This window comes from Fusarium poae, chromosome 3, assembly GCF_019609905.1.
Source record: "Fusarium poae strain DAOMC 252244 chromosome 3, whole genome shotgun sequence".
Taxonomy (NCBI): Eukaryota; Fungi; Ascomycota; class Sordariomycetes; order Hypocreales; family Nectriaceae; genus Fusarium; species Fusarium poae.
This window is the reverse complement of record NC_058401.1, coordinates 3,968,096-3,988,135: the sequence shown is the minus strand read 5'-3', so window position 1 is coordinate 3,988,135 and position 20,040 is coordinate 3,968,096. Positions and strand designations below refer to the sequence as shown.

The 20,040-nt window shown below is 45.1% G+C and overlaps 8 protein-coding genes across 8 annotated transcripts; 2 read left to right on the top strand and 6 right to left on the bottom strand.

Annotated features, from left to right (window-relative positions):
* Positions 1-95: 95 nt before the first annotated feature.
* FPOAC1_008723 (uncharacterized protein) lies at positions 96-2,118 on the top strand (the record flags this gene model as incomplete). The annotated part of the gene is made up of 7 exons (XM_044853160.1): positions 96-138; positions 183-418; positions 472-843; positions 889-1,146; positions 1,193-1,355; positions 1,402-1,730; positions 1,786-2,118. 7 exons carry the CDS (start codon positions 96-98, stop codon positions 2,116-2,118), a joined length of 1,734 nt encoding a protein of 577 aa, XP_044705830.1.
* Positions 2,119-2,743: 625 nt separating this feature from the next.
* Positions 2,744-3,414, top strand: FPOAC1_008722 (uncharacterized protein; the record flags this gene model as incomplete). The annotated part of the gene is made up of 2 exons (XM_044853159.1): positions 2,744-3,117; positions 3,252-3,414. The coding sequence occupies 2 exons, from the start codon at positions 2,744-2,746 to the stop codon at positions 3,412-3,414; spliced, it is 537 nt and encodes a 178-aa protein (XP_044705829.1).
* A 201-nt stretch (positions 3,415-3,615) lies between these two features.
* FPOAC1_008721 (uncharacterized protein) lies at positions 3,616-5,037 on the bottom strand (the record flags this gene model as incomplete). The annotated part of the gene is made up of 2 exons (XM_044853158.1): positions 3,616-4,376; positions 4,446-5,037. 2 exons carry the CDS (start codon positions 5,035-5,037, stop codon positions 3,616-3,618), a joined length of 1,353 nt encoding a protein of 450 aa, XP_044705828.1.
* A 1,023-nt stretch (positions 5,038-6,060) lies between these two features.
* On the bottom strand, positions 6,061-6,660 carry FPOAC1_008720 (uncharacterized protein; the record flags this gene model as incomplete). Its single annotated transcript, XM_044853157.1, has 1 exon — positions 6,061-6,660. The coding sequence occupies one exon, from the start codon at positions 6,658-6,660 to the stop codon at positions 6,061-6,063; it is 600 nt and encodes a 199-aa protein (XP_044705827.1).
* Positions 6,661-7,025: 365 nt separating this feature from the next.
* FPOAC1_008719 (uncharacterized protein) lies at positions 7,026-8,772 on the bottom strand (the record flags this gene model as incomplete). The annotated part of the gene is made up of 7 exons (XM_044853156.1): positions 7,026-7,053; positions 7,116-7,139; positions 7,199-7,208; positions 7,832-7,975; positions 8,028-8,322; positions 8,370-8,635; positions 8,685-8,772. 7 exons carry the CDS (start codon positions 8,770-8,772, stop codon positions 7,026-7,028), a joined length of 855 nt encoding a protein of 284 aa, XP_044705826.1.
* Positions 8,773-11,113: 2,341 nt separating this feature from the next.
* FPOAC1_008718 (uncharacterized protein) lies at positions 11,114-13,575 on the bottom strand (the record flags this gene model as incomplete). Its single annotated transcript, XM_044853155.1, has 7 exons — positions 11,114-11,288; positions 11,351-12,151; positions 12,198-12,398; positions 12,453-12,967; positions 13,014-13,097; positions 13,144-13,269; positions 13,318-13,575. 7 exons carry the CDS (start codon positions 13,573-13,575, stop codon positions 11,114-11,116), a joined length of 2,160 nt encoding a protein of 719 aa, XP_044705825.1.
* Positions 13,576-13,901: 326 nt separating this feature from the next.
* FPOAC1_008717 (uncharacterized protein) lies at positions 13,902-14,741 on the bottom strand (the record flags this gene model as incomplete). The annotated part of the gene is made up of 3 exons (XM_044853154.1): positions 13,902-14,192; positions 14,241-14,457; positions 14,506-14,741. 3 exons carry the CDS (start codon positions 14,739-14,741, stop codon positions 13,902-13,904), a joined length of 744 nt encoding a protein of 247 aa, XP_044705824.1.
* Positions 14,742-16,393: 1,652 nt separating this feature from the next.
* FPOAC1_008716 (uncharacterized protein) lies at positions 16,394-17,361 on the bottom strand (the record flags this gene model as incomplete). Its single annotated transcript, XM_044853153.1, has 4 exons — positions 16,394-16,791; positions 16,840-16,970; positions 17,017-17,249; positions 17,296-17,361. The coding sequence occupies 4 exons, from the start codon at positions 17,359-17,361 to the stop codon at positions 16,394-16,396; spliced, it is 828 nt and encodes a 275-aa protein (XP_044705823.1).
* Positions 17,362-20,040: the final 2,679 nt, after the last annotated feature.

Here is a 20,040-nt window from a genome sequence, read left to right as displayed (position 1 = left end):
ATCAAGTCACGTACAAATAACAAAGATTTCTTTCAACTTCTATACAATAAACTCCCGAAACCTCACGCTATCGATATAATATTACGATTATCAGAATGGTCTTCATATCTCCAAGCTGGGTTCCCAAGCTCCCAATAGGTTAGAATCTTCTCTCGAGCCCCCTTACTTGCTGACACAAAAAGACCCTCCCGACTCTATCCCTATAGCTCAGTTCATGAAGAACGAGAAATACGGCCGTTTACCCATAGCCAAAAGCAGACATCCATTTACTTGTGGCATTACAAAACGTTCATACTCTACGCCTCAGCTATTTGAGCGGTCCGAGTTCGTAGCCAGAGCGTTAGCCAAACGATTACAATGGCAACCAAATGAGGGGACGCCGTGGGATAAAGTTCTCGCCATATTTTCTCTGAATACGGTACCCAGTATGAAGTCTGGGTTGAGAAACATCGACTGACGTCTCATATCTAGATCGACTACATCACTGGTATTTACGGTGTCCATCGTCTTTCCGGCATCGTTACTCCCGCCAATGCTGCTTACTCTGTCGACGAGCTGACACATCAGCTCAGAGCTTCAGGTGCAAAAGCTCTGTTTACTTGTACACCGCTGCTCGAGGTAGCCCTCGAAGCGTCAAGAAACGTTGGGATACCAGAAGAAAACGTATTTCTCTTTGAAATTCCTCGCGCCGAACCCGTCTCCAAATTTACATATGCTTCGCTAGAAGACTTGGTCAGAGAGGGTTCTGAGCTTGATCGACTCGACGAACAACAATGGGTCCCAGGTCAGGGTGCTCGTCAGACGGCGTTTTTGTGCTTCTCCAGTGGAACATCCGGTTTGCCGGTAAGTTGCTTCTAACTACCTGCGATCTGACTAACGATTTCACAGAAAGCGGTCATGATATCTCATTACAATGTAATCTCGAATGTTTTGCAACATGTCACTCACGAATCTGTTGCTAGAACAAAGCGTGGCATTACAACGCAAGCTGTGACAGGATTTCTGCCATTATCTCACATATACGGTCTTGTTATCGCCGCGCATACATGCACTTGGCGAGGTGATCAAGTTATTATCCTCCCTCGCTTCGAATTCAAGGACTTTCTCCAGTCTGTTCAAGACTTCAAGATCCGGCAACTGTTGGTGGTCAGTATAGACGAAGTGGTATTGATAATATAGCTAACGCATTCAGGTGCCTCCTATCATTATACAAATTCTTCGTTTCAAGGACATATGCGCCAAATACGATTTGAGCAGTGTCAAGTTTGTCTACTGCGGTGCTGCTCCATTAGGCGAAGAGACTATTCGGGATATGAGCAGCTTATACCCTGATTGGACCATTGCTCAAGCCTATGGTAAGACTGGCCATCGTCGCCAATGTATCAAGACTAACGTTAGTAGGTATGACCGAAACCGCGACGGTTGTCACGTCTTCAAGTGAAGATGACGTCTATACAAAAGGCTCCGGATCCCTTCTACCTGGAACAAAAGCCAAAATCATCGACCAAGAAGGTAAAGAGATTAATGAACACAACCAACCTGGAGAGCTGTTGGTTCAAGCACCTTCGGTTGTGCTGGGTTACTTGAATAATGAGAAAGCAACATCCGAGACCTTTGTGTATCACCAAGATGGCAGATGGATTCGAACAGGGGATGAGGCGATTGTTACATTGGCTCCCTCCGGCCATGAACATGTCGTCATTGTCGACAGGATCAAGGAGCTTATCAAAGTCAAGGCAAGTTAACATTTTCTGATCCACATTTGGCTTGACTAACACCCCACAGGGTCATCAAGTCGCACCAGCTGAGCTCGAAGCTCACATTTTGACACACCCACACGTCTTTGACTGTGCTGTTATCCAAGTCCCCGACGACCGCTCGGGAGAAGTCCCTAAAGCCTTTGTCGTAAAGAGTTTATCAGCTGAGTCATTGCCGGATGAAGAAGTTGGACGTGATGTAGAAAAGCATGTTGCGGATCACAAGGCAGTTTACAAGCAACTCAAAGGAGGTGTGGAGTTCCTGGATGTGATACCCAAAAGCCCCAGTGGCAAGATTCTTCGTCGACTCCTGAGGGATAAAGAGCGCGAGAAGAGAAGAGGACAAGGAGCGAAGCTATAAACGGAACAGATTCGAAACTTTCTGACTTGTTGAAAGCCATGAACGTGTCTTTGGCCACCGTTTTGATCAGTGGCCGTGAGATATGAGCTGGAAACTGTTGAGTACACGCTGCATATGTCCTTCCTTATCTGTGTATCAAGTTGAACTTTGCAAGCGATATTTCTTTGGATACGTATCCAGGTTTTAGAACCAATCTGTTCCTTTATCATTGAGCCAACCAAAGTACAAGGATACATGGAGTTTCCCATCATTAATTAACCCTATGAACCTGTCACAATGCATTATACTCAATGTTTAGTTAGGCCGAGAAGCGCAGGCTGACCGCGATCACCAGCCTCTAAACTTTTGGTTACCTCGTAAAGATGATTTTGCTGAAGCTAAATCGCCATTAAGCCGTGGAGTGCATCAAGTTTAAGGTTTACTGTAAAGAATATACAGACGCATTCCCCTCTTCCATCAGAAACAGAAACTTCTCTCTTCCCCTTTCCCATCAGAAACGTCCTCTTCCCCTATCCCTTCCCATCGGAAACGTCTCTCTTACCCTTTTCATCACTCAAGGCTACCGAGCGGTCAAAACTCTATCATCATTCAACCAGAACTTCAAAATAATTCAACAACCGCCAACATGATTCTTCCTATTCCCGACGCTCTCCCGGAGCTCGCCAAGCGCCTCCCACCTACCAAGGAACTAGTCCAACCCCCCTCCACAAGGGAAGCGCGCGATCTCTTGGAAAAGGCAACTTCCAAATACGCTCAACACAAGTCGAAGACTGCTAGAGCTGTGAGAAGGCCAAGGCATCCACCCAATGGCGATTTGAAGATCATTTTCTTTCTAGGGGCTGTAATCCTAATAGCGATAGCTGTGTCTATCTTTTGCATAGTCCAGAATAAGAAGAAGGACGAAGCCAGGAAAAAGCTTGAAGCCAAGAAAGAGGCTGCACGAGCAAAGGCAGAAGCAGCGGCAGAAGCAAAGGCACAAGCAAAGGCACAAGCAGCGAAGTAGTCACTGGCCGGCTTTGTTTGAGACATCGGAGGATGGAATTGGCTTACATGTTTGCTGTAAAGGACTTTTCCTGGACTTTGATGGGCCAAGAACAGTGTTGTGCGGTTGCTGTTTGCAAACATTGCTCAAGCAAGGGTGGTTACGAGGAAATTGGTTGTTCGGGACTTACGCCTCGAAAATCACCAAACAAAAGTCTGTGTCTATTCTATGGTCAAAATCACTCAGACGGCTACCTTTCTGAAACCATCGCCGGCTTCATGGAACGTTTAGTTCCTTCTCAAGATCAAGCCTAAAAACGACATGGAGCTTTCTCAACAAAGACAAAATTGACCTCTAAAGTTCGGGGTTTAAAATTAAACGGCCTAATGGCCTCAACTTCATAAAATGACCCAATGTTTTCGTCACTTATGCCTTGGGCGACCGATGTTTCTCTTAACCCGAGTCGTAAAACAACCCATCCATCCATCTTTCCTGGAAATAGCCGCGCACCCGTTTCAACGTTCATTCTCATTGTTTTTCATGGAATTTGTAGCCAGAAAGTCTGCTTCAGTCTCCTCGAGGTAGAAGATCTGATTCGGGTCGCAGTCATAACGGACCAGCTCGCGAAGGCTTTCTGGGATGGAGCCAGTCTCTCGGAGGCTGCCCTTCCAAAGCATCTTGTAGCGACCGAAAAGGTCGACGCTTCTATCCGCATCGGGACCAAATCCACTTGAGGATGAAGGTCTGGATGTCGCTGATGCGTGCTCGAGCGCCATTTCGTTTTCTTTCTCGTCAGCGAGGTTGGCGAATCGCCGAATGTCTCGTCGTACCCGCCTAACGAACTTCTGATCGGGGCTGGACAAGCGCTTCCCAAATTCTTTCATCTGACGAGCATGATCTCGAAGCGTGTTCGAGGTGAGTTGAATATCAGGTTGGGACTCAAGATCCTTTTCGTGCTGAGTTTTGTGGTCGAGACTCTGCTTCTCAATGCTAGGTGGCACGGACTCTAAAGGGACATGATGACATTCAACCTTTCCAACCAACTCTTGAGGCTGGTCAGATGAAAAAGATTGAAATTCAACCGCCTTAACAGCTTCCCAAGGCTGGTTACACTCCTCATTTTCGATCGACTTTCGAATTTGGTCTTTGATATTGAGGCTGTGGTCGGAGATGATATTGTCGCCTATCCCGATCACTCGCCGAGTAACCTCTTGCATAGCAGCCTCGTAAATATTTGTCTCAGGCTTCTTGGCCGTGACAATCGTGACGTAGATACCTAAGTGGGCATTAATTAGTTTTTCTTCATACTACAAAGTGGTCAACAGAGCCATGAATCACTTGCCACTAATCCTCTCTCGACGAACCATGGGTACGGTCGTTTTCTGGTTAAGCTCAATGGCGAACGGGCATTCCTTTATTTGGTCGTAGACTTGAATAGCGATGGGCAACCACTGCATGCCGTTGAGGTGGCCGAAGAATTCAAGAAAACTGATCTTGTGCTCAATGGGCGTTGTTTGCTCCGGTCGGATCCCGCGGAACACGACAGCGGCAATGATAAAAGCAAGGTCGGTTGCTGGCATACAGGTAGGCATACCGGTCACTGCTCGGTCATGTTTCATTTTGACGTATTTGGACATTATATGGCGCCAAGTGACATGTCGTTGGAGATTTGTTATTTGAAGGAGCCTCCCCATCCCGATTCTCAGCCTCATAACGTTCCAGCACTCGCTATCATGATCCTCTGGTATTCCCGTCTCGTAGAAGATTTCGGCCATGATACTCTTGCTGAGCTCTGAAACTTTCCCAGGAAATATTCGATTGACGCGGATAGCACCGCATGCTTCGACACTGAAATCAATCTCACGAGGGTTTAATCCTGCGTTGATCTTCCGCACGATTTCTTCCCTGTTTTTCGCTCGTTGGTCTGGTCCGGCCATCTTAATTACGAGTAGAATTAGGGATAGGAGTGCTAACAAATGATTAGTTTTCATAGAACTGTATGGGGAGCACGATGCGTATCTCGCCAAGTGTTTACTGACAGTGTATAGTTGATGCAAAGTGTAGACGGGGCAAGAAAAGACGCCGGCGGCAATGCCCTGAAAAGAAGAGAGAATGATGACCATAGGAGCTAAGAATAAAGCCCAGGACATAAATAACAGCCGCGTAGGAGATAAAGCTTAGATGAACTGGGCGGACAGCCTTTCTCGTCTCGTGTGGTGCTGGAATTGCAGGGGATGTAGGAGTAGGGGCGGCACCTGCAGCTGCCAGTTGCTGTCACTAACAGCCCCTCCTGCATTTTGGAGTCACACAGGAAAACGAAAAATCATGGTAGCCTTGTGTCCTGGGAAACGGCCTGAGTCGAAATGTTTGCGCGATCTTTCTCAAAGATCGATGATAAGAATCAAGGTTTGATATATCGTACATCATATTAGAGGTGTCATGACGCCTGCAAGTGTATTAATCATTGAGAATAAAGAATCCCTAGTGTAATCTGGATCTTCGTTTAGGCAAGTGAAAGTAATATTAAATTCCGTTCCATTAAACGGTCCATATCTGAGGAAATGTTATTTCGGGGCCTGAAATAATGTGGTTCACTCCAGACTAGATAGGCAGTCTACAGTGAATCAGTCATTAAGGCACGGCCATTCATCGCCCCATTTACTTGAAAACAACAGAAAGATCAAGTCAACCCTGGGAACGATAGAATTGGGGGCGCTCTGAAACCCCCTAATACCCCCCTACTCGCCAGTCTCTCCGGATCTAAAAGCCTCCTCTAGCTGCGCGAGCCGATAAATCTCATCCGGGGTACACTGAAGTTCAGTGTATCGGGCAAGACCTTCAGAAATCATCCCCACCTGACTCAGACTCCGATGCCACTCTCTCTCGATGTATGGAAACATCTTGGGTCCCTCATCCACCTTGACTTGAATCTCTTGTAGAGAAGCCGCGATCCCCTTCTTCTAGTCAGAGACCGCCTCTTCCCGGAGAACAAGTCCAGCAATGGCAGCCTGTGCCTCTCTTTCGACAGTGCTGACCTTTTCGTCATGGAAATCTGCAAAGAGAGAAAGTCCGTACCGTACATTGTTGACGATAGTTCGACGTTCCGCTTCTGGGAGTCCCTTCCGAAGGGGCTTGAGGTCCGCCACAAAGAAGCGAAGGAGGTCAGCTCCGATACCGCACCATGGCATGTCCTTTCGTCGGTTGGGGGTTTCGACAGTGTATTCCCACTCTTCAAGATCGTCTTCCATGAATTCGGCGATTTCATCCAGCACGTGGAGGTTATATTGTTGACCCCATTCTAGAATACGCGCTTTCGGTTCAAGTGGTAGAACTCGAAGAACGGGCTCTGTCAAGACTTCAGTGACTTTGGTTTGAAGGGATTCCCGGTCCAACTCTTTGTCCAAGTTCAAGTTGTTGATTTCTTGAAATAGGTCTACAACTTGTTGAAGAGCCTCTCTTCTCGTTATTGTCTTCTTCTCGACGATAGGGGGCGGATCGAAGCTATCGATGGATGAAACAGATTCCAAATCGGAATTATTGATTCGATATGACGAAGTCATGTTGAAGTGTGATATTCCTCGCGGTACGGCTGTTATTGAAATTAGCGGCAGGTCTGACAGAGCATCTGGCATGGCACTAACATATGATGATGATGGATTTTTCACAAGATCTTGGATGACCTCAGACGTGGTATTCCTGAACCTTGATTGAAACGTTATATTTTGTTACGGTGTAGCTAGGGCACACGATAACAAAGGTCCAACGTCGGTTTGATTCAAAGATGGCTGTGTGATCAAGACACGAATAATGTTTCTGGCTCGACGGAGGGAATCCAAATACAAACAAAGCTGACACAAAGGAGAAAATAAACAATGGTTGGGAATAAACTGTTACTGGGTGTTGACGTTGACGGCGGAGTAGCAGCCTAATATTCTGCTAGTCGATGCCAGTGCCTGCCACTTGTTTATAAATCAACTTCTTTTCTTCCCTGATGCGACTGACCGGTAAAACATACGCAGCTATAGCATCCTGGATCTTCCTATTGGATAGACTGTCAGAATCTTCACCCACATCTGAAGATTTAAAAGATGTACAAACTGATTGCTTTCTTAGAAATCTTATACAATACACGCAGCTATCCGATGTAAAACGACCAGGGACGAAATATGGGCGTTAGATTTCATCCAGTCAGATATTCGGTTATGGCACCTAAAGGTCCTCAATTTAATCCCGGGAAGAACCGCACTTTTTGTCTGATATGACTGTTGAACTGTACTTGGATGTCAATTCAGGTGATCAAAAAGAAATTGGTCACTAGAAGAATAAGAAACGAGATCAGTAGGTCAGTTTATGTGTTGAAGATCAGGTTCCTCAGGCTATTTACTTTTGCATACCCAAGCACCGAGACCAACTTTGCTGATACTCAGTAGTCTATGATGCTTAGATATTGCCGTTCAGTTAATTGCAGATGACAATGTTTGTTTTTTATGATCTTTTAAGCTTTCGCCCAGGCAGATGGCACTGTGAGAGGCGGATGAAGAAAGAGACAAGATGGACCTTTCTAGACAGAAGTGTTTGAATTAATGTGACTTGATTATTATTTATTTATCATCTATATACTATCTAACGCTCATTATGGGTGGTATTCCTCCTCTTCATTAATCCATCTCATTAGTTATCCTTAAATCATTAAATTATCATCTTAAACAGTCTTGATGCTACCATGGTTACCAGAGTGGTCACCGTAGATGTACTCTCGGACAGACTTTGTTGTAGGAGCATCACCACCAGCGTAATCAACGATGGAAATGCTCTTGTAGTAAGCCTTGAAGGGAGCTTGGCTAAAGTCAGTCATGCCACCAGCCCAGAGAACAGCTGAAAAGATTGTTAGTTTGGCTTTTACGGTATCATATTGGACAAAACTTACTGCCCTCAGCAGCATCGGGGGATCCGGCACACCATGTGCCGAGCTTGATCTGCATGGGAGTTTGGGGGAAAGCAGATCCACCCTTGGCATCCTCGTATGTGAGAGTGCGGACGACAACATCGTCAATGATCCAGTTGATGACTGCGGGTGTCCACTCGATGGAGTAGACGTGGAACTGTCCGATGGGGTTTGCAACAGGGTGGAAGGCTCCTCGGTCGTATGTGCTCACATCACCCTTGCTAAAGTAGTTGGATTGGACTTGAGCATTGTCACCTCCTAGCCACTCCCAATCAATCTTTGTATTGTTAGTGGATGTCCATCAGAATCAAACGGTAGACATACCTCGTCAAGACAGTCAGATTGCAAAACAGCACTGGTAACGATACCAACACCGGAAGAAGCTTGGACTTCGATATCGACACGGCCAAACAGGATGTACTTGCCCGTGGCAACTGTAGGGGCTTGGTTGGGTCCAGCAATTGTAAAGACAGCACCGTTGGCGTTGTGGCTAATGGATGTACCGGCATCTTCCTCAAAGGCTGGGCAAGCTCCCTTTGTAAAGTCACAGTGGACGGTGTCCTTGCCAAAAGCAGGATCAGGAGGACATGCTAAAGGATGTAAGTGGTTGTACAAGAGTATTTGGATTGTGAAACTTACTGGTTGTGAGAGGATTGCAGCTTGTGAAAGTCTGTGCTGAGACAAGAGGTGCCACAAGGGCAAGGGCAGTGATGGCTTTGGAGAACATGGTTGATGTAAGATGGATGAGATGTTGTGTAACAGAGGACAAGAGAGAGGGAGAAGGGTCAGGATATATAATGATTAAATACTCAATGGATAGAGAGAGACAAAAAGAAAAAAGAAGGGTTCCTCATGCACGTTTAATAGTGAGACCTGTACCCAAAAGACTGAACAAGTGGAGGAGGCTGGTTCAAGTCTAGTTGGGGCTATTACCATTACCAGCCTTCCCCTTGTCACAGCCTCGGTCTATAACTAATCGATGGTCTGATTGTTAGAGGGAGAGTCTGGTCTCGTATTCTGGGTCGACTAAGCAACACCCCCTGTCCTGGTTGTCCCGTCTGCAAGCCACTTTAACCAGTAACGGTTTAGTCTGGTTCATCAGCTAACCACCCCATATTCCCCGTCACGGGCTTAGATCTTCACTAGGTACCCACGGTCCCAAGGGTTTTTGGACAGGTAAAGAGGTGAATCATTGTTTTTTTGGTGTTTGTATGTGTCCAGACGGGTTCGGCACGGCATAGATATCCAGACTTAAAGTTTGTTACTAAAGGTAGTGGTTGGAAACTATTGACGTCTTAGCAACCAACAAAACAAAATCCCGACCGACCCTTATACAAGGGTCTAGACTAGATCTATGGTGGGGTTGTATGCGCAAAGGGACTTTTCTGCCTTACTGTATGCACTCTAGACAGACAGCCAACACACTACCTACGGAGACAAAGCAACGAAAATGAAGGGTATCAACGGAGAAGAGATTCCTGATGCTGACGTCAGGATTATCACGAGATAAATTACAGGGGGGATTATCGTTTATCATTCCCTGTGAACCCTGTAGTTAAATCTTTTCGTGTAGTGGAAGTGCTGGGTACCTAGATAAATCGGCTTGACCGGAATGGAAATCACCTGCGCTAAAACGGTCAGCCATACGAATCCAACATACGAGAAAAGCAAGAGGCTGTATTGATAGGAAAGAGAAACTCTTTTTTTCTTCTTTTCTCCGCTTTAGCCGATTATCGTACAGACACTCTCAGTCTCTGCATTTCTTGTCTGACAGATCTGGTTATCGATGTGATGTAGTGGAGCACTGACAATCGAAATCTCACTCTCCATATAATCTGCACATCAATTGTTTCAGTGAATTGAAGATCTTGATGATCTTTATTTCTCCCTTGTATTGATGTCATTCACTCTAATTGATGAATTATTTGTCTCCCTTGCCAAGATGTTGATTCAGCTGATCCGTCATGAGGTCTCGTCTCGTCTGTAATACCCCGCTCAACATGCATCGTATCTATTACCCACAGATTCAACGTCGTTTGTCTCACTGACCGCTATCAACTCTTCCCCGCTGGATGGATGCTGATCTAAGCTGCTCAATCCCTTATTCAGAATACCTTCCTTTTTGAGATATCACGACATGCTGTATATCCTATCAACTATCCTACATATCCATGCATGCGACCCTCGTCTCTGTTATCCGAGCAAATACCTATTCATCATTCTAAACGATGAGACATTGAACCGAAAACTCGAGAGGGGAAACGCATAATCACTTACGGATACTTCCAAGCTAATCCTCAGCCTCACGATCTAACGTAAAAAATAACAAGGGTCTGTCTGTCTTGAGTCTTCCGCATACCCGGACTCCTCACACCAGAGTCAATCACACGTTACTCCAAGACAACGCACTTTCGAGTCTTGCTTCACCTGCCATTATCGTTGTTCATCCTTCTGATCCAACATTCTATCGCTTTCACCGAGACTTGGCAAATATCCGCAAGGCTTACTCACTTAGCCATCTCCATTTACGTCTAAAAATACTCCCCGCTACTAAACGGAAGCGTCCGAGACGGTTCAAAACTTGTACGCCACAACTAAACAGGTGGTGGTTGACAAGACAATGAATGAATGGCCATCAACTCCAAAAGGTTATTCCCACCGCTTGCATATCAACTGATCCGTTTCCATTTAAATCCGGAAGCCAGGCTGAATTAAACTCGCATCAATAATGACAGGAACAGAAGATTGGCCAAGCCATCAAAGGCCAATCTTGATCTAATAGCGTCTTGGCGTCATAACAATATGTGGTTGGTTGTCGAGAATTGGTGATGCGCCATTGACTTTATTCCTACCTAGCCAGCCACACATTGAAGAGCATTATCCCACGCCCTCGACGTTGGTTGAGGCTCATAGCCAGCCAGCCAGCCATTCGCAAACAAAAATGCACTACACTATTCCCACCCAGGTCGAGAGACGATGTGCGCAAAAAGAAACTCCGGTACAGGGAATCGAACCCTGGGCTCCGCGGTACTGATCTCTCAGGTTATGAGAGCGCGAAATGTTAGCCACTACACCATACCGGACGATCGGAATTGGTGATTGATGATAGAGGACTCGGTACCGAGAACCAAGTAAGTAAGTAGACGGTCAGCTGTCAGGATATTATCGGCTGAAACAGCGACATTATTGAGTATCATGGATACTCGGTGCGGCAAGGAGGCGATACAGTGCTGCCCATAATGGCTGTTGATAGAAATGTCTGTATAGTTCATAGGTCACTAAGTTTAACGCCAATTCTCATCTACCATATCTCCCACTTCTGATCCCCGATAGCACAAAGCCTATTAAACAAATCATCCCTTCTAACCATAGCTGTAACAAGTACAGCCTTTCCCTTGTCATCAACAATCTCAATTCCATCGACAATATCATCCTCCAAAGCCCATCCAGCAAGAAGTTTCGCCTTTGCTCCATAACCAGAATACTTGTTCAACGTCACAATATCCGCAACCGGTATGATCCACTCAGGCTGCACCTCCTGATACTGTGAACTATCCAAATCACCCACAGAAGACTTCTTGGAAAAGCATAAAGCTGGTGCTACAGTATCGGTGGTGAGATATGCGAACCCTCTCTCACCACGCCATCGACATGTAAACTCCACCGGCCCTGCAATGGGAGGTTCTTCTCTTGGTGATGTAGCTCCGAGACGATTCTTGGCTGACTCGGACCCTGTTTTAGCACGCACTTTATCGACACCTATAAGTGTCTTTGCTGCTGCTTGAGCAACTGGTTTGACGACTTTGAGAAGCTTGCTGCGTTTCTTGCCGCCACTTCCAGACTTGCAGGATTCGTGGTCATCACCACCGGTGTCTTTGATAGTTCCGACGTCTTGTTCCGTCGCAGCGTGAATCTCTTGTTCGCTCGCACCCAGTGGGTTGTCGTTCCCTACTGCGCTTATAACATCATCGTCTATTAAGTGCGGTTCGCCCGGCGGTGGGGTTTTGAGGATGGGTGGTGGTAATAGTGGTGTCTTATTGCGTTCCCCTTGTCGAAGAAGGGTTATTGTCAGTTGAGAGTCTGTTGGTATTCCTTTGAAAGTAATTCTAAAAGTATAAGCAAAATCCAGTTCGAGGTCCCGAAGAATCTTACTTGTTCATAATGGATTTGAAGCCATTGTACGAGGTTCTTAGAGAGATGCTACCAAAGAATGTAATACCAAATCCCAGGGTAGTAGTTCTGTAGAACATGTACGGTGACACGAATATTGACAGTATCAAAATGAGAAGAATGGCCCGGATGATTCGTCGTCGAGCAACATTTCTAGGAAAAGGAGCAGTAGGATCGATTAAACTAGAAGTCCAAATTAGTCGAGTCTTTCTTAAAGATCAAGAGATGGAAACTCACTTGGCACTACGTTCCCAAATATCACAAAAACGACAGATCCAGTGCATCAGAGGCCTCATTTGACTCCACATCAGTTCTTGCATAGGTGACCTAGTCTTATCCCACGACGGATAGTCAACTCCGGCAGCTTTGTCCTTGGCTGTGGTTATCCTGGTAGCCATTGACCTGGGATCCTTTAGATTCTCAGTCACTCCACCTCCTCTCTGTGATTCATCATGCTGTGGATCTTTATCGACAAAGATGTTGACAGACAGCGCCACGAGGCCTGTGGCAAAGTTGCTGGCTTCTCGTTCGAGTGTCTCTCCCTTGAGATTCTCTGGGGCTCCCGTGGCGGTATCGATGGTGCCTAGCATTCCTGCGTGTGGTTTTATCAAATGGCCGCCTTGGTAGTGAACCAAAGATGGCGGACAGGGTGGAAACAAGGTATTTCGAACTTTTGGTGAGAGGAGAGTTGCTAGTACTGTTGCCAGAAGCGTCGGCATGAGAAAGTTGAGATACCATGCAGTAAAGTATGTCTTGGTTATTAGCAAAGTTGCATCACAGGGTAGATAGATTACTTACAACGCAAAAGGCTGCTGTTCGTCTTGGCTCACGCCAGGATTGAAGTCGTGAGAGGTGCTGTCTGGATATGATGAAACCGAGAATCTACAACCATTAGATACGTAGTACAACAGGAACAATGACAACTTACCGCTCCCATGTAGAGTCGTTCAAGTTGAGCTCGAAGCTTGTTTGGTGAGAACTGCTCTTGTTCTGCAATTTCAAGATCCATCTCGCCCTCTGGATGGTTGGGTGTGTGCTTGAGGTGGAAAACTCGCTGCAGCGTCGTGTTAGTTGATGATCCCAGGTATGAGGCTCTGCTTACTTTGTTGAATCTCCTTATAAGAAGCCAAGCATCCTCGTTCTTCACACCATTGACGGTATAGTCTTTTGGATGAATTTGATCAGTATGCCAACCGACATCTGTAACTTCCAAAGATCCAATGGCTGTGGTCTGTACATCGTGTGTCGTTTTACTTGATGAGACTGCATCGCTGTGCACACGGGTATAAATCGTTGCTCCATCCTCATTTCGGCCCAGGTTGACAGCTATTCGTCTCTTTTCGTCCACAATATTCTCCATAATGTTGAATTATTCAATAGAAAATAATTTTAATGGAACAGAAATTCGGTTGGGAATTTGGCCTTGTATAGCAAGACTAGTGGATGATGTCAGTTGGGGATTGTTTTTTACTGTACCACATCTCATCGTCATATTGATTCAACCTTGTGACTTGACAACGCCTTGAGGAGCTTTCACTCCGCCCCCTGACAAACATATCGTACAGACGGAGTTTAGTGAATTTGATCATATTGATGTATGAATCGGAGACATGTCCAAGTGGCGATAGCTTCAATTAATGTGCCAACTCTATTAACAGACAAACAATTCTGGTATCTAAAATTACATCAATTATGGTTCTTTTCCATCTTGATCAACTCCTTCTTTCCAATCTCAGCCATTTCCCCATTCAACAAAGTCTCCTTGGTGAGACCGTTGACAGCTTGATTCAGCAACGCCGCCGTCATCTCAGCCCGTCCAATACTGGGAATACTAACAATAGCATGCGAAAAGAAGCGGAAAGCCTGCTTCAAAAATCCCATGTCTGGATCTGTAATCATTCCAGATTTCGTGACGAGAACCTGCATTCTTCCATCTGACAAATGCGCGCGCTCGAGGATTTGTTTTTCTACTTGGCCCTGTAACAATGTTAGTCGTACTCAGATTTTGGGACTAGAGAGACATACCCGTAGTAGACAATAGTCTCCAAGAATCCATGGTTTCTTTGCTGGATCTCGTTCGGCGTTGGAACCGCTCACGTAGATAAACCTCAAAGGTTCTGGTTTTCCCTCGCGAGGGAGCTTGGCAAAAGTGTCGGCCGCATAAAGAGCATATTCGTAGCAGATCATTCGAACTTGTTCCCAAGTATACTGCTTTAATTTGGCCGGCGTGACTCCAATGAGCCTGTCTCAATCAGCCATCGAGTAGCATGAGGGACGCCTTGGTACATACCATATGCAAGCGTCTGCGCCAGAGATCTCATCCTTGACGTATTGAGGATAGCTCTTAAAGTCGGAGCAACTGACGGACGTAAATTTCTCTTCGAATTCTGGTCTTCGTAGATCTTCTGAAAGCTCGTGGTCGCGCCGTGAGAGAGTGACGACTTTGGTAATTAGAGGATGGTAAAGAGCTTGTCGAACGACTTCTTGGCCGACGAATCCTGTTGAACCTGCAATGACGACTTTCATGATGGCTTTAATAGTTGTGTATTAGGAAAAGAAGTTTTCTTAGCAATTCTATAAGTAAAGATCAACTAAATGGACGTAAACACGGAGCCAGGACAGCATGGAGGGACAGCTTATCTATACTCCCCGCTCCCATTGACGTTGGCACAACATGAGAGCGCCTCAATTAACCAAATGATGCTAGGATCAGACGGAATTAAAAGAAGGTCATTTAACTTTATTGCTTCCAGCTAAATTCTTATTGATTTGCCGAAACCGGGTGAGTGGTCTGGAATGTTAGCCGGATTAGGCTCGGAGCGAGTGATCCATAACTAAAAGCATTCCAGCACAATTTGTTTTCAAGCCTAGATCTACAGGGTCCAGGCGTTCGGGTCTTTGTTTCTCTGATATGATGTAAGCATTCCTGTACTCCTTGAGTATCATTTGACGACGCCGGGTATTGATACAGATAGACAGCCACATACCATTTCCGACAACTCAACCGCCCCCGAATGACATCCAAAGAGAGAGGGGTAATCGGTAGGTTAATCTAACCCTTAATTCAAGAGTCTTTACTTTGATTACTCGATATCAGCCCTAAATCAAGCAACCTCTTGACAGCCCCCGACGGCTATCGGAGTAGTATTCTATGGCTGACAGGCCAAGGGGACTATAGAGTATAAAGGTTTAACGAAGTCATCACTTTTAATTAAAGATGCGCGCTAAATATTCCTTCGCTTCATGTGTATTCATTTCTAGATCCGTATCAACAAGAATATGTATGGGAGAAAGTATCCGATGAGCAAAGGTATGTTGGGCTGGTCGTCCACGGCAGAAGTGAGACGACCTTAGAGGTTCAACGACAACAAGCAAAACAAATACCAGGTTTCGAACCCATAAATTACAAAAAACAAGGAGGGCCGACTGGGTGAAGGGTTTTTAGGTTCGGATTTTTAGAGAAGGTTTGTAGGTTTATTGGTTTGTAGGTTTTTTTTTAGGACGGATACCACTCGACCACTCCTCGTTAATGGTATATACAGTTGCATTAATATATAAAGGTATCCCGACCCCCAAAAGTTCTTATCAGTAGATAAGTAACCCAGGACACATATATCTTGCGTATTTGGTTTTCAAGTCTGAACTGTATTATTCCGTCGAGTCGATACTTCACTTCGCCGTGTGGTACAGATCCGTAGATACATAGTACGTTTTATCAAAGTACCAGGATCCCCCTATTCAGGCCTTACACTCACTAGTTCCGACTTTTCGTGTTGTCCCGACCCTGGTAAATACGCCGTAAGAACTTGCATGGGTACCTGTTTCTGCAGCAGGTTTGTAACAAAAGGAAGTATCTGGTGTCACAAGTGACAACTTAATGAGCTGGATTCTGCGTGACTGGTCACATTATTCATGAGAATCATGACAAAGAAAAGCCTGGTAGGGATCCTGGGCAAGCTAGACTCGAAGGGGCATCTCTGTGCACGACATTGAGACAGAAGGACAATCGGGATCGATATACGAAATATGAAGAGTGAAAGGAATAGATTGTAGAATTCCTTCACCTTTTAGAACCTAAGGAGGTATCGCACATAGAAAAGATAGTAACGCAAGGAAAGAAAGTCTTGTTGCCTCATATTACACTATATATCTTAAAACTGTCCATCATAACCAACAAATTATCTCGGCCGGGCATTCGAAACCATCACAGTAGTCTCATTCTTGACCATAATTCCCCCGAAAGGTGTTCCACCCTCGAATTCCTCCGATTGGTTTCGTGCATGGCTAGGTCCGGTAACAGTAGCCACGTTTCCTCGGTATCGATCCATAGCATGACTCTCAAAGTCTGATGACTGGCGCTCCCTGTCGGAATCGGCAAGTTGGTGTGTAGAGCTTGACTCGTCGTTGTCCTTGTTGTTGGGCATTGTTGAAAGGCGAATGGTGTTCTTGGTTTGGCTGCGACCATGGCTTCGACCGTACGAGTGGCCGTAACTGTTGGAACTAGAGTTGATGGTGGACCTGGGGTTGGTGCATGTGAAAAGGTAGATACAGGCTGGTCGGACGGTAGGAAGGCAGGCTGTGGTGGTTAGTGCTGCCATGATGGGAAGAGGTCTTGGGTACTCACTCGATACAGTGACGAGATTTACTTCGACCGAAGCCCAAACGACAATGGTGGTCAAGTTCCAAGTAAGGTTCTCGGATTGGGCATCGAATTGGGTTGAAGCGACGATAATGACCATGGCTGATATACAGATACTGCTACTGTTAGATGATGTACAAGTTGTAGGAACAGGAAACCTACACAATACCAAAGACAAACATCAGCGAGATACCAATCTTTTGCGCAATAGGCAGCTGCAGCTTTCTAACTTGTAAGATGGGAAGTGCAATAATGCAGACATCAAGAATAACATGAACGAGAATGGTTCCAAAGAAGAATTTCTTATCTTCAATAGCACAAAAACCTTGATCACCTCCAGCAGTCGGGTTCCAGAATCGATCGATAGGTACGCAATGCCAAATTCCCATAAAAGTCTGCCCCTATTAGCCTTTGCATTGTATTGTGTTGATGTATACTCACTCGAATGATGATCCAGATAAGTTTTTTGTTGGGTGATTTTCGAGGCGTAAGTCCCGAAGTATACATATAAAATCAACTCATAAAAAAACACAGTTTTTGAACCTAGATGCTAATATAGGTCCGGTCTAAAGGTATATATTATGACTCATAAAGTTAGAGTCATCCTACACAACATTGTAATTACGTACCGTACAGACTAGACTAGACTACACACGACAGCCTTACCTTGACCTCTTGATTCGTTTGAGCTGTGCATCCATGGATCTTGGCTTGGGTCACAGTAGACTTCTTCAATGCCGATCCTTTTGTGGACTACCAACATGGAAAAGTTCCCCGACTGGTTGGTTGGTTGATCAAAGTACCCCTTGCGCTAGCTGGGGGTTAGACGAACAACACTGTGACTTTTTACTCAGCTATCAAGGATATGAAGCCTGCAGGAACTACGGATGGGAAAAGATCCGGTACCAGGGATGAATTCAACGAACTATGTTGGTTTGTGAATTGGGTTAATCATATCGACTACAGCCAGCCAAACTTGATTGCCGTGCTAGTATAGTATAGTGCATTGTCTGTGTGATTATAACGGCGGCCAACTCAGCAGATCAAACCAAGCTTTCCCCTTCCCCTGCCAAATCCAAGCCGGTTATACCGAGACAGGGATTCGATGATTTATTAATCTGCGCGTTGGTCGGCACCTAAAAAAGAACTGATGAAACCCGCTTCCAACCGCTACGAGTCATTTTCCAAGGATCCCTTGCAGATCTCTGCGAACCAACCAGATTTTCACTTTACCAGGCGATCACTGTTCTAGAACTGCTAATTGTAGTTTAGCATGTAGGCTATACACTGAATCCAAGTTGTTGTCTGTCGTATATGTAGTCTAGGAGAATAGAGTTTGAGAGAACTGGAGACGAGAGATTAGTCGGTGGAACCTGGTGGAGATTATACTCTGTCGGGGAGACGGCATCTGACAGGGCCTAGCAGTAACGAGAAAAGATCACAGGGCATGTAACTCCATCGTATCCACTATTGTGTTTGGGATTTATCATGTAAGTTAACTTAGGGGGAAAAGGACCCCCCCTAGAGGAGGACTCCCCCGGCTTCTTGATTATGTCACCAGTATAGGGTAGGCTTAAAACTGACCAATCATATGATCTAAAGACCAGGGGTGTCCTCTTCCAGGGGGGGTCCTTTTCCCCCTAAGTTAACTTACGCGAGACGTCGGAGAAGGCGCTTGGATTGCTACCAACACAATGCCATATTTGTGGTTTGTTTGGATTGGATTTCAATACTATATTGTTGCCCTACGACTTTTCTTCTCTTATTCAATATTTAATGTTAGTTCTCGGTCTGATGGTAAGTGAGACACTATTACATAAATATCTACCAAACCAAGACAAACGAAATTTCTGAATATCGGGGAATGTTCTAGTCAGCTGTGAACGTTCTAGTTCAAAATTGGTTAACTCCCGTTAAAGAAAAACATCCGAAGCCCATTGTTGATCTTGTCGGGATGATCCTACTCCTCATTATGCCCATCTTATAGAGTATTGATGTAGTATTTCCCATATAATAGCCTCATCCCCTGTGTCAACATCTCCTTTTGTTTCTTGACTCAATGCATACTTGGGTAGCAAATCACAACTGCCGCCCCTTGTCTCTGACTCGGACGGGGATATACCAATGTAACTGCAACACACACTGACAAGGCCAATGAAACGGGACGACGGGAAGACTACCATGACTCTTGGCAAACCAATCGGTTGTATTGCTTTTTTTGCTACCACAATTTCTCTTCTTTGTTCAAGAATCCACAACTTTTTGTAATTGTCTTGGTATTGTTGGTTATAGGATTTGCAGGATGCGAAGCGAGGTTCAAAGCGTAACCAGGTTCACGTGCAAGAAAAAGGGCTGATATATATATCAATGCTGTTTAGACAAAGCAAACAACCTCGGAGATTACAATCGACACTATATTTTTCAAAGAATGAATATCTCCCCTATACTTGACCATCGAGATTTCCACTCGCCCGGAGAAATCTCGAAAGTTTAGTCTAGGGGACAATAATCAAACAGGGCTTGTCACAGTCTCGTTGTAAAATCGTCAGTAAAGTTTGCGGTGAAACTTCGCTACGACGAGGCAAATGCAACATGATCGACACGGGAAAATAGGCTACAACGAGGGGATTCAACGTTAGCGAAGCAGACTTGCAAGGACTCACTTTGAATTCATAATTATAACAGCAAGCGAATATTGAATGCAATGTCGTATCTCTTTACAGAAGTAGATATTGTTTCCTTGGTAAACGATTTCTTGAACCATTAGTGGTCTCTCATGCTCGAATGGCAAAGTGTTTTACTCCTATGATTTTAAATGTCCCCTAACCATGATAGATTTCATTAGAACAAAACACGCAGTAATACGAAAATTAAATTTGCTTGTCTTGTCTTCATTTCTTCAAGAGTGAAGTAGTAACTGTTTTCTCACTTATCTCTAGGGTATGGCACAATAACGTGGACACTTGGAGCACAAAAGATGAAAGCAATAGATTTGCTGATATCACTCTATAAACATATTGATATTTATTTTAGGTCACTTGCTTGTAATTCTGTTCCTATTCGTCTGTCGTGACATTCTGGCAAACTACACCACTGTTAGTGATTATTATCAGAGTATTAACCTTGGAGAGACCCTTGGTCTTAACGTATGCAGTTAATGACATCACGAATATCCGAAGGATCGGG